The sequence below is a fragment of the Nematostella vectensis genome, chromosome 5 (genome assembly GCF_932526225.1).
Source record: "Nematostella vectensis chromosome 5, jaNemVect1.1, whole genome shotgun sequence".
NCBI lineage: Eukaryota > Metazoa > Cnidaria > Anthozoa > Actiniaria > Edwardsiidae > Nematostella > Nematostella vectensis.
The window spans coordinates 6,526,413-6,538,833 of record NC_064038.1 but is presented as its reverse complement, the minus strand read 5'-3'; the positions used below and the strand labels follow the sequence as shown (position 1 = coordinate 6,538,833).

Genomic DNA, 12,421 nt, shown 5'->3' with positions numbered 1-12,421 from the left:
AATCTTGTTATCTGAGGTGACGCAGATCTTCCGAATCTTGTAATTTGAGGTGATGCAGATCTTCCGAATCTTGTGATTTGAGGTGACGCAGATCTTCCGAATCTTGTTATCTGAGGTGACGCAGATCTTCCGAATCTTGTAATTTGAGGTGATGCAGATCTTCCGAATCTTGTTATCTGAGGTGACGCAGATCTTCCAAATCTTGTGATTTGAGGTGACGCAGATCTTCCGAATCTTGTTATCTGAGGTGATGCAGATCTTCCGAATCTTGTAATTTGAGGTGATGCAGATCTTCCGAATCTTGTGATTTGAGGTGACGCAGATCTTCCGAATCTTGTAATTTGAGGTGATGCAGATCTTCCGAATTTTGTGATTTGAGGTGACGCAGATCTTCCGAATCTTGTGATTTGAGGTGATGCAGATCTTCCAAATCTTGTGATCTGAGGTGACGCAGATCTTCCGAATCTTGTGATTTGAGGTGACGCAGATCTTCCGAATCTTGTGATTTGAGGTGACGCAGATCTTCCGAATCTTGTAATTTGAGGTGACGCAGATCTTCCGAATCTTGTTATCTGAGGTGATGCAGATCTTCCGAATCTTGTTATCTGAGGTGACGCAGATCTTCCAAATCTTGTGATTTGAGGTGACGCAGATCTTCCGAATCTTGTTATCTGAGGTGACGCAGATCTTCCGAATCTTGTGATTTGAGGTGACGCAGATCTTCCGAATCTTGCGACTGGTTGTGATGCAAATTTTATTAATTCTTTGATATGAGGTAACTTCAAAGATTTTCTGACACTTGTGATTTCAGAGGAAGCAATAGTTGATACCCCGTTACGAGGGCTACTTTTAACAGCTTTACTTCGGTGTATTCCTCCTTTAAACGTATTGGAGCTAGCGGTTATGATACCCCTTGACACTATTGTGTTACGAGAAGCCGGCGTTCCACGCCCTTTGGTAGCGCCATAAAGCGTCAAGATGACGATGAGTGAAACGTGGATAAGGCAAGTGTTTGGCATTTTCACCCAATCTGAAAAAAGTGCAAAAATACATTTAAATCATAAACAAGACTCACAAAAAAAAAGAAAGTCAAAACAACAAAACGTTTTCTACTTACCAAATGCTTTAAATTGTATTCCTTTTCGACGGTCTAAAAACGTTTGATCTGTTATTCGTGTTAGTTCACTTGTAAGTGTCCACAATAGTGATTGTTTAGAATGATGTAGCTTCCAACGGCTTCTAGCTATATAGCATTTGAATTCTCTAAATGCGGGAAAAAAGCTGTGCTGGGATCGCTGTTTCATCCTGATGCCCACGCTAAACCGCTGTGCCATATCGGAAAGCGGCAAGGTTTCACCTGAACCACACAGGCAGAACACAGCTTACGCCTGGGTACTTAACCGGAAGCATATCAAAAACAAAATACTTCAACAGCTTACTTCCTCTGTGATGATTCGCAGGAAAGAGCGCAAACATATGTAGAATAATCCATCACAGTCACCGATATCTTTATATAAAATTAACATTTCTTTGTGCTTACTAATTCAAGTAACAACGGGCGATAACGACCGTAATAAAAAGTATAGCTACAAATACTTCATGGATTTCCACTATGTTTGTGTCGATGGTAGCGACGCTCTAAGTGCGTGTATTAAAAACACTCGTTTGTTTTGTCTTCAGGTCTTTGGATTCAAGTGGGTCCCAGGTGAAAGAACAGATGGACGCTTATCATAACAGATAGTTGGCGGGGAAAGGGATATGAAAGGCAATTTCAATTGTAACGGTTCTCGTTCACTGTATTTCGCAGAATCGAGATCAGCTTCTTGATCATTTTCTACGATATCTTTCAGTGAATTTACAACTAAATATCGGCCTTGTGATACGTCTTTCTTATGGTCGTTTCAGAAGTTACTAATTGGTAGCCCGGTTTCACAGACAGTATGAAAACCTTACAATTATTTATAATATATTTTAATTATACAAACTTATCAAATCGTTCAGCCTAGATATTCTTACTAAAAAATTTATCATTTGAAGAGCCGAACATTTGATGGTCCTTATAACATTGGGGGTGAAGAAATGTAACATTTTACGTTAGTTAAACCGCTTGTTGACATACACTTTTACGATTTCAGGCAAGTTATAACATTTTAGGGAAAGCTAATGGTCGTTATATAATTGGAGGGAAGTTATTAGATATACCAGTATGCTAAATAAGGGCTTATGATTATCAGTATGCAAGACATACCCCATCCTTTCTGTCTCGTTCCAGTGCTGCTATCATAAACTCCATGGAAACCTCGTCATTTTCCGTCAACCATTGCGACACGAACGGCTCAAACCACCTGTGACAAAAGAAAAGTATCTATCTAGGGTCGATTTATTATTTTATTAGCTAAAGAATGTTAATCAACTTTTTTTCTTTGTTATTGTTTATAATTGAAAATACAACGGTTTATTTGCAAGTAAAATTCAAAATTTTATTAATGATATTTGATTGAATGTTTTTCAGTTACTTGCTCGGATTAGCCGACGGAAATGGATTCTTTGTGTGACCCGCCATTGAACGGGAGCATAAAATGGCGGCGTGATTTGCCTTAATAAACCGTTTTAATTGGACCTTGGAACGTGTCTTTGCACTTTCTCACGCGCCACCAGTGGCGCACCATGCAATCAAACGGCCAAATATATGTAACAAAGCGCCACTTTGCTAAAATACTGTCAGTCGGTGGTTGAGAAAGGAAAAAAAGAAAGGGTTAAGAGGGGAGGGGGTGCAGGCCTACCACTAGCGGCCACACGCCTGTCCTCATAAATAGTAATGTCCGCAGGGCTTGTCGACTTACCCAGTGTATCTAGGAATCATGTTCTTATTTCCTGGTGTGTTCATCGCATATTCATTGAAGAACCACTTCACCTGCATAAAATAAGAAACACCGATGTGGTCAGAGCAAAAAAGCTTAGTTGCATGCGCTCGAGGCATCAAGCCCTAACATAGCCTGCGTAGTAAGCCCAAGGGGCTGGGGAAGAAGAGAGACGGAGACGAGGCGCGCGCGCTATTCGCTCCATCTTTCTTTAGGCGCGCGGAATCTATCGCTTATCTTCCCCAGCCCTTTGCACTTGCTGCGCAGGCTAACTCAACAATAACGCTATTGTTAGAGGCCCACCTTGAAGTGAAGATTCATGTAATCCGCGCTCGTCCATTCAGGGGTAGTACTATGATCTAATAATGAGTGATAACAAAAAGAATAAATTCTAGAAGATGTTTGTCCTTTGGGTAGGGGTCGTACAAGCAGGCCAGGTTACCTTGCAGCATTTCCTGTAAATCCGAGGCGAACAAGTTCCAGAATGTCTCGGCGCTCACTTCGCCGACATTTAGCTCCTGAGGGAACCTGGGAACAAATATCACGTGATCAAAAAATCCATGTTATGAATCTGGCTCCTTTTTAAAACATCGGGAGTCCTGTGGCGCCCCAGGGACAAGGAGCTAGGGGTCGGTGGATTCTGGATTCGGCCTTAGTATACCTCGGCCATCGCAATAATTTCGAAAAAAGAAACATTTTCGCATATCAGTCAATCTTGTTTTAAAAACTGTCGTTTTGCTAGCTCGCTCGGTCGTTTCCTTATTAGGCATTGCATACCATATTTGGGAGTCCGCTTCAATCATTTTTTCGCTTTTTATCGCTCTAGAGCTTTGTAAGTCGATAATTTCCACATAAACTTGCAGGAATTTTACTATTATTTTACTGGCAGCCATCTTGGATATGGAGCCGAGTCCCTAACGTTTTTGAATATCACAGGTCTCCCGCGCGCTCGCCCCAGGCTTTTTTAAACCATTGAGAAAAACGACAGCCATTGATTGATATGAATAACCTCGGAAAAGAGCCGGCTAGCAGACTGGTTCCTACTGTAGCACCCTCCGCAAGCATCTCTAGGTGAGTGAATTCCAATACAAAAAACGAATAGAAATATCTACACGCGGGAGCTCTGTAGAAGGTAAGAGAGATAGAGTGAGCGGGTGGAGGGAGGGGGGGGGGAGGTTATTGACTTACTGGTTGAGGACTTGTGAGTATATCCCGCGATCCTCCTCGATCACCGACACAATAAGAGAGATGATCTTGGGCCAGAAGTCAAGGTTTTTCGGGCCTGATGGTTGGTCAGGGTCTTCCGCTGACCGCTCATTCGCAATCTCGCGGTCGTACAAGTCCACACAGTTTGCGAACAGGAATGCATAAGTTGCCCTCATGCAGTTCTAAAAGGAGCACAAAAAAGCAAATGATGTGTTCAGCGCCGTTTCCACAGGTGGCCCATTGCCGCCAAAATGGTCACGTGGGTTTGTTTGTGTGAATTGCGATGAAGCGAGCAGTAGGTTCTGTCGGCCAGTGTTAGATGAAGGGTCGTAATTAGTATTCATACAACGTTAAATATTTACCTATTGGTTGTAATTATGTGCTTTATTTATGTTTAGATTACATTTTGAATATCACGAAGAATACGCCGACCTTTGGGCGGCGAAAGGTTTCAAGCCTGAATGTACGTTGGTGACCAATTTATTATTAAATTTGTTTGTTCACTACAAATTGCTACAATACGGGTTTAGTTACTCAGTGAGCAAACTGTGAGTAGAACATGACGGGCTAGGTATAGCTTGAAGAGAGACAAAATTGGAACTTCTCAAAAAGCGGCTGGTTTTCGGGCTTTCTGAGAATAAATTTTCATATATTTATTTTTTCTTTTTATATAAACGTTGATTACCTTAACACATTCCGCAACAACTTCTGCTGTTCTCGTTGGCCTTTGATCTAGAACCTACGATGATCAACATTACATGATTATAAGATGATATTAAATGGTTAACTATTTCGATGCCTATATAACGTTAAATTCAACAAAGCAGCAAAAAGCAACATAATAAGAATGATAATGATGATGGTGATTATACGGATTATGATCATCTTTACTATAAAAAGGGCCGTAGCAAGGGGAGGGCACATGTCGACCAAATATTTTCAAAAATTTAAAGGAAATGCAAATTAGGGAGTTGGCTGTGCCCCCAATTTTTTTTCTTAATGTCGTGCCACCCCAATATTTCGAGGCCTGCTACAGGTCTGTACAGCGCATAATTTAAGACGTATCCTATCCCATCATCATCGGCAATTACAACAACAGCAGTTAATAGCGACAAAAGCTGAAACAACAACAACAACACAACGACAGTAAACAGTAAGTAAGCAGCAGCAACAACGTCACTGTCGACAACAACAACAGCAGCATAAGTAGCGAAAACTTAAGACGAACCTTCATTCGGAAAAATGTGATACTTGTGAGGATATCGACGGAAGACTTGAGGTCGTTCAACTTGTCTGGACTTGACGACGGGAAGTTGGTCTATTGACAAGTCAGGCATCACATAAGAAACGTAGAAATGCTTTTTATTAGAGTAATAAAACATTAGGCGTACCACAACATGGAAACTATTTGTTCACAATGCTCCGGTGTAATGCAATATTCAAATACCAATGTCTTTAAAAAATCATCACGTGGTCGTCACGTGGTGCATACGTACCCTGTAGTCCACGGGTTGGTCAAGTGGTGCATACATACCCTGTAGATCACGTGGTGGTCACGTGGTGCATACATACCCTGTAGATCACGTGTTGATCACATGGTGCATACATACCCTGTAGTTCACGTGTTGGTCACGTGTTCACGTGTTGGTCACATGGTGCATACATACCCTGTGGATCACGTGTTGGTCACATTGTGCATACAAACCCTGTAGATCACGTGATGGTCACGTGGTGCAGGCAAACCATGTATATCACGTGCTGGTCACGTGTTTGGTGAATACATACCCTGTAGTTGGCCATGTCGATTCGTAGAGTGTTATGAAGATGGTCGATTATTTTGACGAATTTATCGCTCTGGAAGGAAAGACTATGATGAGAGGAGAATATTGAAAACGTTGGTGTTTACTAACATACTGTTTATCTTAGATATCACGGATATCTTAGATTACGCGGTGACAATAGCCCAATTCCGATTGTCTGTTCTACTACTCAGCAAGAACACTGGTTACCCCATGCCAATTCAGGGCCGCAGCAAGGGGAAGGACACTGGGGCACGTGCTTTCAAAAACTTTCAAAAACCATAAGGAGATGACCAGTAGGGGTTTTGCTGTGCTTCCCAATATTTTTGTAATGTTTCTGCATGGTGCCTCCTCCCCCCTTCATTTCGAGGCGTGCCTAAGCCCTGTAATTCTGGTACACTAATCAAGACAGAATCGGAATGCAGTATTGATGTCTTACCCCAAAGTTTGTAGCGGCGAAGCGGTGAGTGGCGGAGGTTGCGGAGTTTGTGGTTGTATGTGAGAAGAACGCGTTGATGTTGGCAAAGAGAGAGCTGATGAGGGCCGGGATACCAGGGTGTGTGTAGCATGAGGTGAGACAAGAAAAGTGACTGCAAAAATCAATAAAATATTTAATCATTTGAAATGAGAACCTGGTTTGCTACTCGTCTGTGTCCGGGTGAAGGGGGGGGGGGGGGGGGGGTAAGGACGTATATCTACCCCCTCCTCACCACCACCACCACCACCACCACCACCAACAACAACAACAACACCACACAACAAACAACAACAACAAATGAGTCGTGCCTCTTTGTCTTGTATTAAATAACAATGTCTCTCTTCATCATATAATGAAGCATCATACTTTATTAAATTCTCAAGCTGTCCGCCTCAAGCTGTCCGCACCGTCCCCCACCAATTTACGTTATCGTACAATTCTCAGCACTAACATACGCCTTGGCTAGCTTTAAGTACACACTGAGTGGTTGTTTATGCCGTCCACCTTATTATAGGAAATTAACTTTGGTAGATAATAACGTGTATTAAATGTACGCGTATCAAATTAACGCGAGTTTTTGGACAACTTGCGTCAAAACAAATGAAATTAACGCGAATTTGGGCCTAATGTATTCAAATAAACCTAATTAACGCGGATCCTGAAAACATATTTTTTTTGGTAATTTGCTGCTTGGAAATATTCCATTTACGAATATTTATTAACATCAAGCATGTTTTTACGGCTAGAGAGAACAACGACCCAATTGAACAATTACCTAACGTGATCAAAGAAGAGAATTAAACATGTGGAACTCTTTATTAATAAACAGAGTATGGTTTTAAAATTTGTTGAATTTTGTATTCTACCTTTCATAAAATTCAGTATTCATTAACGTTTTCTAAATGAACGTATAACTTAATGTATTACAAATTAACAATAAACTTAATTCACGTTAATTTAGTGGAACGTTAATTTCTTAGCAACTTACGTCATAGCTTGGTAGATGCTTTCAATGCCGTATCTCATAGCAAACTCGTTCACGATTTCAAGAGCTGGCTCAGAGAAGAACACTTTCCAGGGCTCGTCTCTCTGGAAAAAATGCGTAGCTAAACAATCAACAAACGCTAAAGCAGCGAAATAGGTGACTAGCACTAAGAAAGGCAGGTTTAAATTTTAGGAGGATTTGCGGGAGAAATAAATATTGTGAATATAAGTGAGCCCTATATTGTTGAAAGCTTTAAAGTGCTCTTGTCAGCCACACTCAGCGTTATTGTTTTCTTTGATATTGAAAGGCACATTTTGTGCTTAAATCTAGAAATAACAAATTTTTATACTTCATTTACCAAATTCAATCGAAAATATTGCATTGGCTTCCCTAAATCAGCCGATGGAAATGGATGCATTTTCACACTTTGCTAGGCTTTTTGTTTACACCTTTGTAAATGTACCCTGCCCCAGCCAAGATCGTTGACGATTTGATGAATTACTGCACACTCCACCAGTCAAAGGCTTGACAAGCAACAATTTTTATGTACACAAAAGATACACAAATGTCACTACGCACGTCTCCAGACTTACCCCTGTTGAGGTAGGGACTGGAAATTGGCCGCCATTCTTTTGACACAAAAAGTGAAATATGTTCTGCAAAAGCAAGGAGGAGCAGGATAAGTTCGGTTCTCGGTACGTCCTGTCACGTGACTAACACGTGCGTACCTCGTGGAGACACGTGTACTGCGTGTGATAAGGGACCACCTTTTCCTCGCCTTTGATCTCGATGCTGATTCGCAGGCGTATGGCACCAGAGACCGCTGACCTGTCTGTACGTTTTTCTGCAAAACGAGAGGCAGCATGCTATCAAAACAACGAAAATGAGCTCTGGCGATCATGGGAATATTGGGACGTGAAGGAAAAGAAAAGAAAAAGACAAAAAGAAACGAAAAAGGGGTGTGCCAGCTTCATTTAAAAACTTGCAAATACATAACAAATCAATTAAACGAGCGCTACATCATTGAATTTATAATTTCCAATAAGGAAGATTCAATTTTTATGTTTTTTTTCCTTCAGAATAAGGTTCAAAACATTTTATTAATTAACGTGTGCTTGTGCCGTGCATATTAAAGAGAAAAGTATTTTTGCTTATGAAAAACCCTAAAAAAAATCCGCGGGAATCCTGTGATAATCTTAAACGTTAGGGCCTGTTCTAGTTTTTCAAGATAGCCGGCCAGCAATTAGTAGTAAATATGAATTCCTTCAAGTTTACTTGGGATTTTTGGACTTACACTGAAAAAAGGACTGATGACTGAATATGGTTAGTATTGTTATTAAAAAGACATGACTAAGCAAGCTACAAAAACGATAGTCATAAAGGAGTCTGATTTGAGGCATGAGAGAACATTAATTTAAAGTTGTCACTCACCGAGATTGTACCAGACGTCCATTTCCCCACTAAGTGTCCGGACCTCTATTATAGTCTGTCCGAGAAAATCGTCCGGTTCACGGATCAGTTTCTGACGAACACGTGACTTTATATCGTCATCTTCGTCCCTAAAATAAAATCCGCTGGTCAGAATAGGTGCCTCGTGTCATAAAAAACAGACTGAACTGAATAAGACGTTTTCCAGATAATGGGGGCCCTGTGGTATGTGAGCGCGATAGTGAGGCTTTGGCAGAACGGATTCGTCTTGAAACATTTTGCAACTTCTTACTGGAATCCCAAGCTCACAGTTTGTGTTACATGATAGATCATTATGTAGAGTGAGGCAGAGGTAGCTGATATTAACGAAACTTCACAATGGTAATAAAAATGATCACTTGTAACAGCTCAGCTCGGAGTTTCTTGCAAATCCTTAAAACCACAAACTGTGACCTTGGGCTCCCTGTGTTTTAACGACAAAGCTAAACGTCCTGGTTAAAAAAAGCTGTAAATAAGGCTAGTTAGGACAGGGGTACAATTCCCATCTCCAATCTACAGCTTTGTAAGCCTTGTTTACCTTGAATTTCAGCCGTACCCAAAAAAGTCAGTTACATAAACTTTCCACGCTTTCTCCCCCTCGAAATGTTGATATTTTGCACAATGTTGGCTGCTAGCCTCATAAATCTGTTTGTCAGGATTGGGGAAGGGAAAAGCGCTTCCCAAGTGTGAAAAAAAAAACATCAATTTCTATCCGTTCAAGTGAAGAGGCTTTTGTGATACTCTCGATTGAAATTAGCAAATAAATTATAAAACTTTTTAGATATTATTTCGAGACTTTCTCATGAAAAATTGTACATTTTCATATTGAATAAAAACACAACAAAGGTGGAGCTGATAAGAACTCTTTAACTTTATCATCTGGCTAGTTAGCTCAACCCCCGTAACAACTGATACTCACCAGACGCGAACTTTTATACGATCAGATGAATTGTGGCACTCGCTGAAAAAAAAACACAATAATTGGGTATCAGAAATGACAAACGTCAGTTATGCCAATGGGTACATAGCTTATGCCAATGGGTACACAGCTTTCTCCACATGTATTCCACCACACAAAAACAGATGAAATAAGAATCATATGCGACGTTGCTCTTGTACGGTAGAGAGGACGGGGGAAGGTGTCACGAATTTGAGATAATGGTTAACTTTAGGGCGGCGGACTTTTCTGACCGTTTTCCCTTATTTTACATGAACGCGCGGTTTTTACATTTACCTAAATAGTGTTAGGGTTAGCGTTACATGTACAAATCGATGCCTGATAAAAGACTATATTATACATTTTTGGTTGTTGTTTATATCATTCTTACCTGTATTCTATGTCGAACCCAGGTATCATCCCCCAAACCCCGGCCACCTCTGCCCCCCCTTCTACCCAACTTGCACCCCAATGATCCAGATTTTGACATCCTGTACCCCTTTGTACCCACCCCTAACTAACCTACACCTCCGTGAGCAAGCCCTAACGACCCTATACCCTGCACCCCTTTGACCAAGCCCTTGCTTCCCGGTACCCATATGACCCAGCCCTTGCTACCTTGTACCCCTGTGTACCCAGTACTTACAACAGGAAAGTTTCGTTCCACTCAGGGTTCAGTTCGTGCGGGATGGTGCTTGTGCGCTTTTTCGTCTTGCCAACTTGGACCGTGACGTAAGGGTCACTCGTGCCTACGACATAACACAACCGTGTTATGTATAACCGTTATTTATACAATACATAACATCGAAAATAACGGAATCCGAGAGCACAACAGCCCGTGACGCATGCTGGACCCACTTACCTGTTTTATCTTTGGCAATCAGCCCTTGCGCACTGACCACTGTTGATATAATCACAAATATGAAACATCAATCATACATACATTGTGAATGTTATTTCAGTAAAGCGCTTTTTACAAAGTCTATCAGTAGAGTATTAGAAAGTCAGTATAGAGATACTGACTGCTTCACGCAGTTTACACGACTGTGAGTTAGTGTGTAAGGATCGCCACTGAAGATGGTAAGGCGGGCCAGCCCAAGTGGATTTTACGTGATCCAATACAGATAATAAAGAGCGGCAAGAGAGGGGACCTCCGGCATAACATCCTTATCCGAGAAGACGAGGGACCTGTAGACCTGTAAAATGGCTGAGCTGACTTGGGTTTGAACGAGTTCCTTTGGATTGAAGGAGCCCATGCCCCTGAGCTAAAGCGGCTTTCCTGTCATCCAACATGAACACGTTACATCGACGCGCACGCATACCTGTGATGCTGATTTTCGCTGACCACTTGGAGGTTCCCATCCATATCTGGGTCTTGACATTGTTAAGGTAGCCTGCATGGGTTTTGGGGTCAACTCGAAAAACCTCCCTGAAGAAAACAAGGGCTATTGGTAAATTTGACAGCATAGCCTTATAAATGTTAATTTCTCAAACAAGCAAACCGACATTATGACATGAAAAATCTTAAAAAGATTTAAAAAATGCAACCTCATCAACCAACAGAGCAATCTAGCCAGGGATGCCTTATCTGACTAACTGGAATGTTTTACCAGATTAACTGGAATGTCTTACCCGATTAACTGGAATGTTTTACCTGATCAACTGGAATGTCTTACCTGATTAACTGGAATGTCTTAGCTGATTAACTGGAATGTCTTACCAGATTAACTGAAATGTCTTACCAGATTAACTGGAATGTCTTACCAGATTGACTAAAATGTCTCAGAGATTAACTGGAATGTCTCAGAGATTAACTGGAATGTCTCAGAGGTTAACTGAAATGTCTCAGAGGTTAACTGAAATGTCTTACCTGATTAACTGGAATGTATCAGAGATTAACTGGAATGTCTTACCAGATTAACTGAAATGTCTTACCAGATTAACTGGAATGTCTTACCAGATTGACTAAAATGTCTCAGAGATTAACTGGAATGTCTCAGAGATTAACTGGAATGTCTCAGAGGTTAACTGAAATGTCTCAGAGGTTAACTGAAATGTCTTACCTGATTAACTGGAATGTATCAGAGATTAACTGGAATGTCTTACCTGATCAACTGGAATGTCTTACACGATGAACTGGAATGTCTTACCTGATTAACTGGAATGTCTTACCCGATCAACTGGAATGTCTTACCCGATCAACTGGAATGTCTTACCTGATTAACTGGAATGTCTTACCCGATCAACTGGAATGTATTACCAGATTAACTGGAATGTCTTACCAGATTAACTGGAATGTCTTACCCGATCAACTGAAATGTCTTACCTGATCAACTGGAATGTCTTACCTGATCAACTGGAATGTCTTACCCGATCAACTGGAATGTCTCAGAGATTAACTGGAATGTCTTACCTGATCAACTGGAATGTCTTACCTGATCAACTGGAATGTCTTACCTGATCAGCTGGAATGTCTTACCTGATCAGCTGGAATGTCTTACCTGATCAGCTGGAATGTCTTACCCGATCAACTGGAATGTCTTACCTGATTAACTGGAATGTCTTACCTGATTAACTGGAATGTCTTACCTGATAAACTGGAATGTCTTACCTGATCAACTGGAATGTCTTACCTGATCAGCTGGAATGTCTTACCTGATCAGCTGGAATGTCTTACCTGATCAGCTG

The 12,421-nt window shown here is 41.1% G+C and overlaps 1 protein-coding gene across 4 annotated transcripts in view; it reads right to left on the bottom strand.

Annotated features, from left to right (window-relative positions):
• Positions 1 to 12,421, bottom strand: part of LOC5503043 (protein unc-13 homolog B) — a 43,710-nt gene that overhangs the window by 17,666 nt on the left and 13,623 nt on the right. For all 4 annotated transcript variants that reach the window (XR_007308225.1, XM_048728203.1, XM_048728205.1 and 1 more), the window contains exons 16-32: positions 11,056 to 11,162; positions 10,596 to 10,634; positions 10,380 to 10,482; positions 9,716 to 9,757; positions 8,761 to 8,888; positions 8,058 to 8,173; positions 7,923 to 7,985; positions 7,333 to 7,433; positions 6,306 to 6,456; positions 5,853 to 5,921; positions 5,296 to 5,385; positions 4,753 to 4,806; positions 4,050 to 4,249; positions 3,304 to 3,389; positions 3,165 to 3,220; positions 2,844 to 2,914; positions 2,249 to 2,345 (exon numbers count right to left, since the gene is read on the bottom strand). Coding sequence is in view for 3 of the 4 variants with exons in the window: in XM_048728203.1 (XP_048584160.1) it covers positions 2,249 to 2,345; positions 2,844 to 2,914; positions 3,165 to 3,220; positions 3,304 to 3,389; positions 4,050 to 4,249; positions 4,753 to 4,806; positions 5,296 to 5,385; positions 5,853 to 5,921; positions 6,306 to 6,456; positions 7,333 to 7,433; positions 7,923 to 7,985; positions 8,058 to 8,173; positions 8,761 to 8,888; positions 9,716 to 9,757; positions 10,380 to 10,482; positions 10,596 to 10,634; positions 11,056 to 11,162 (1,573 nt within the window). In the remaining variant the exon portion in view is untranslated. The remainder of the gene's footprint in view (positions 1 to 2,248; positions 2,346 to 2,843; positions 2,915 to 3,164; positions 3,221 to 3,303; positions 3,390 to 4,049; positions 4,250 to 4,752; positions 4,807 to 5,295; positions 5,386 to 5,852; positions 5,922 to 6,305; positions 6,457 to 7,332; positions 7,434 to 7,922; positions 7,986 to 8,057; positions 8,174 to 8,760; positions 8,889 to 9,715; positions 9,758 to 10,379; positions 10,483 to 10,595; positions 10,635 to 11,055; positions 11,163 to 12,421) is intronic.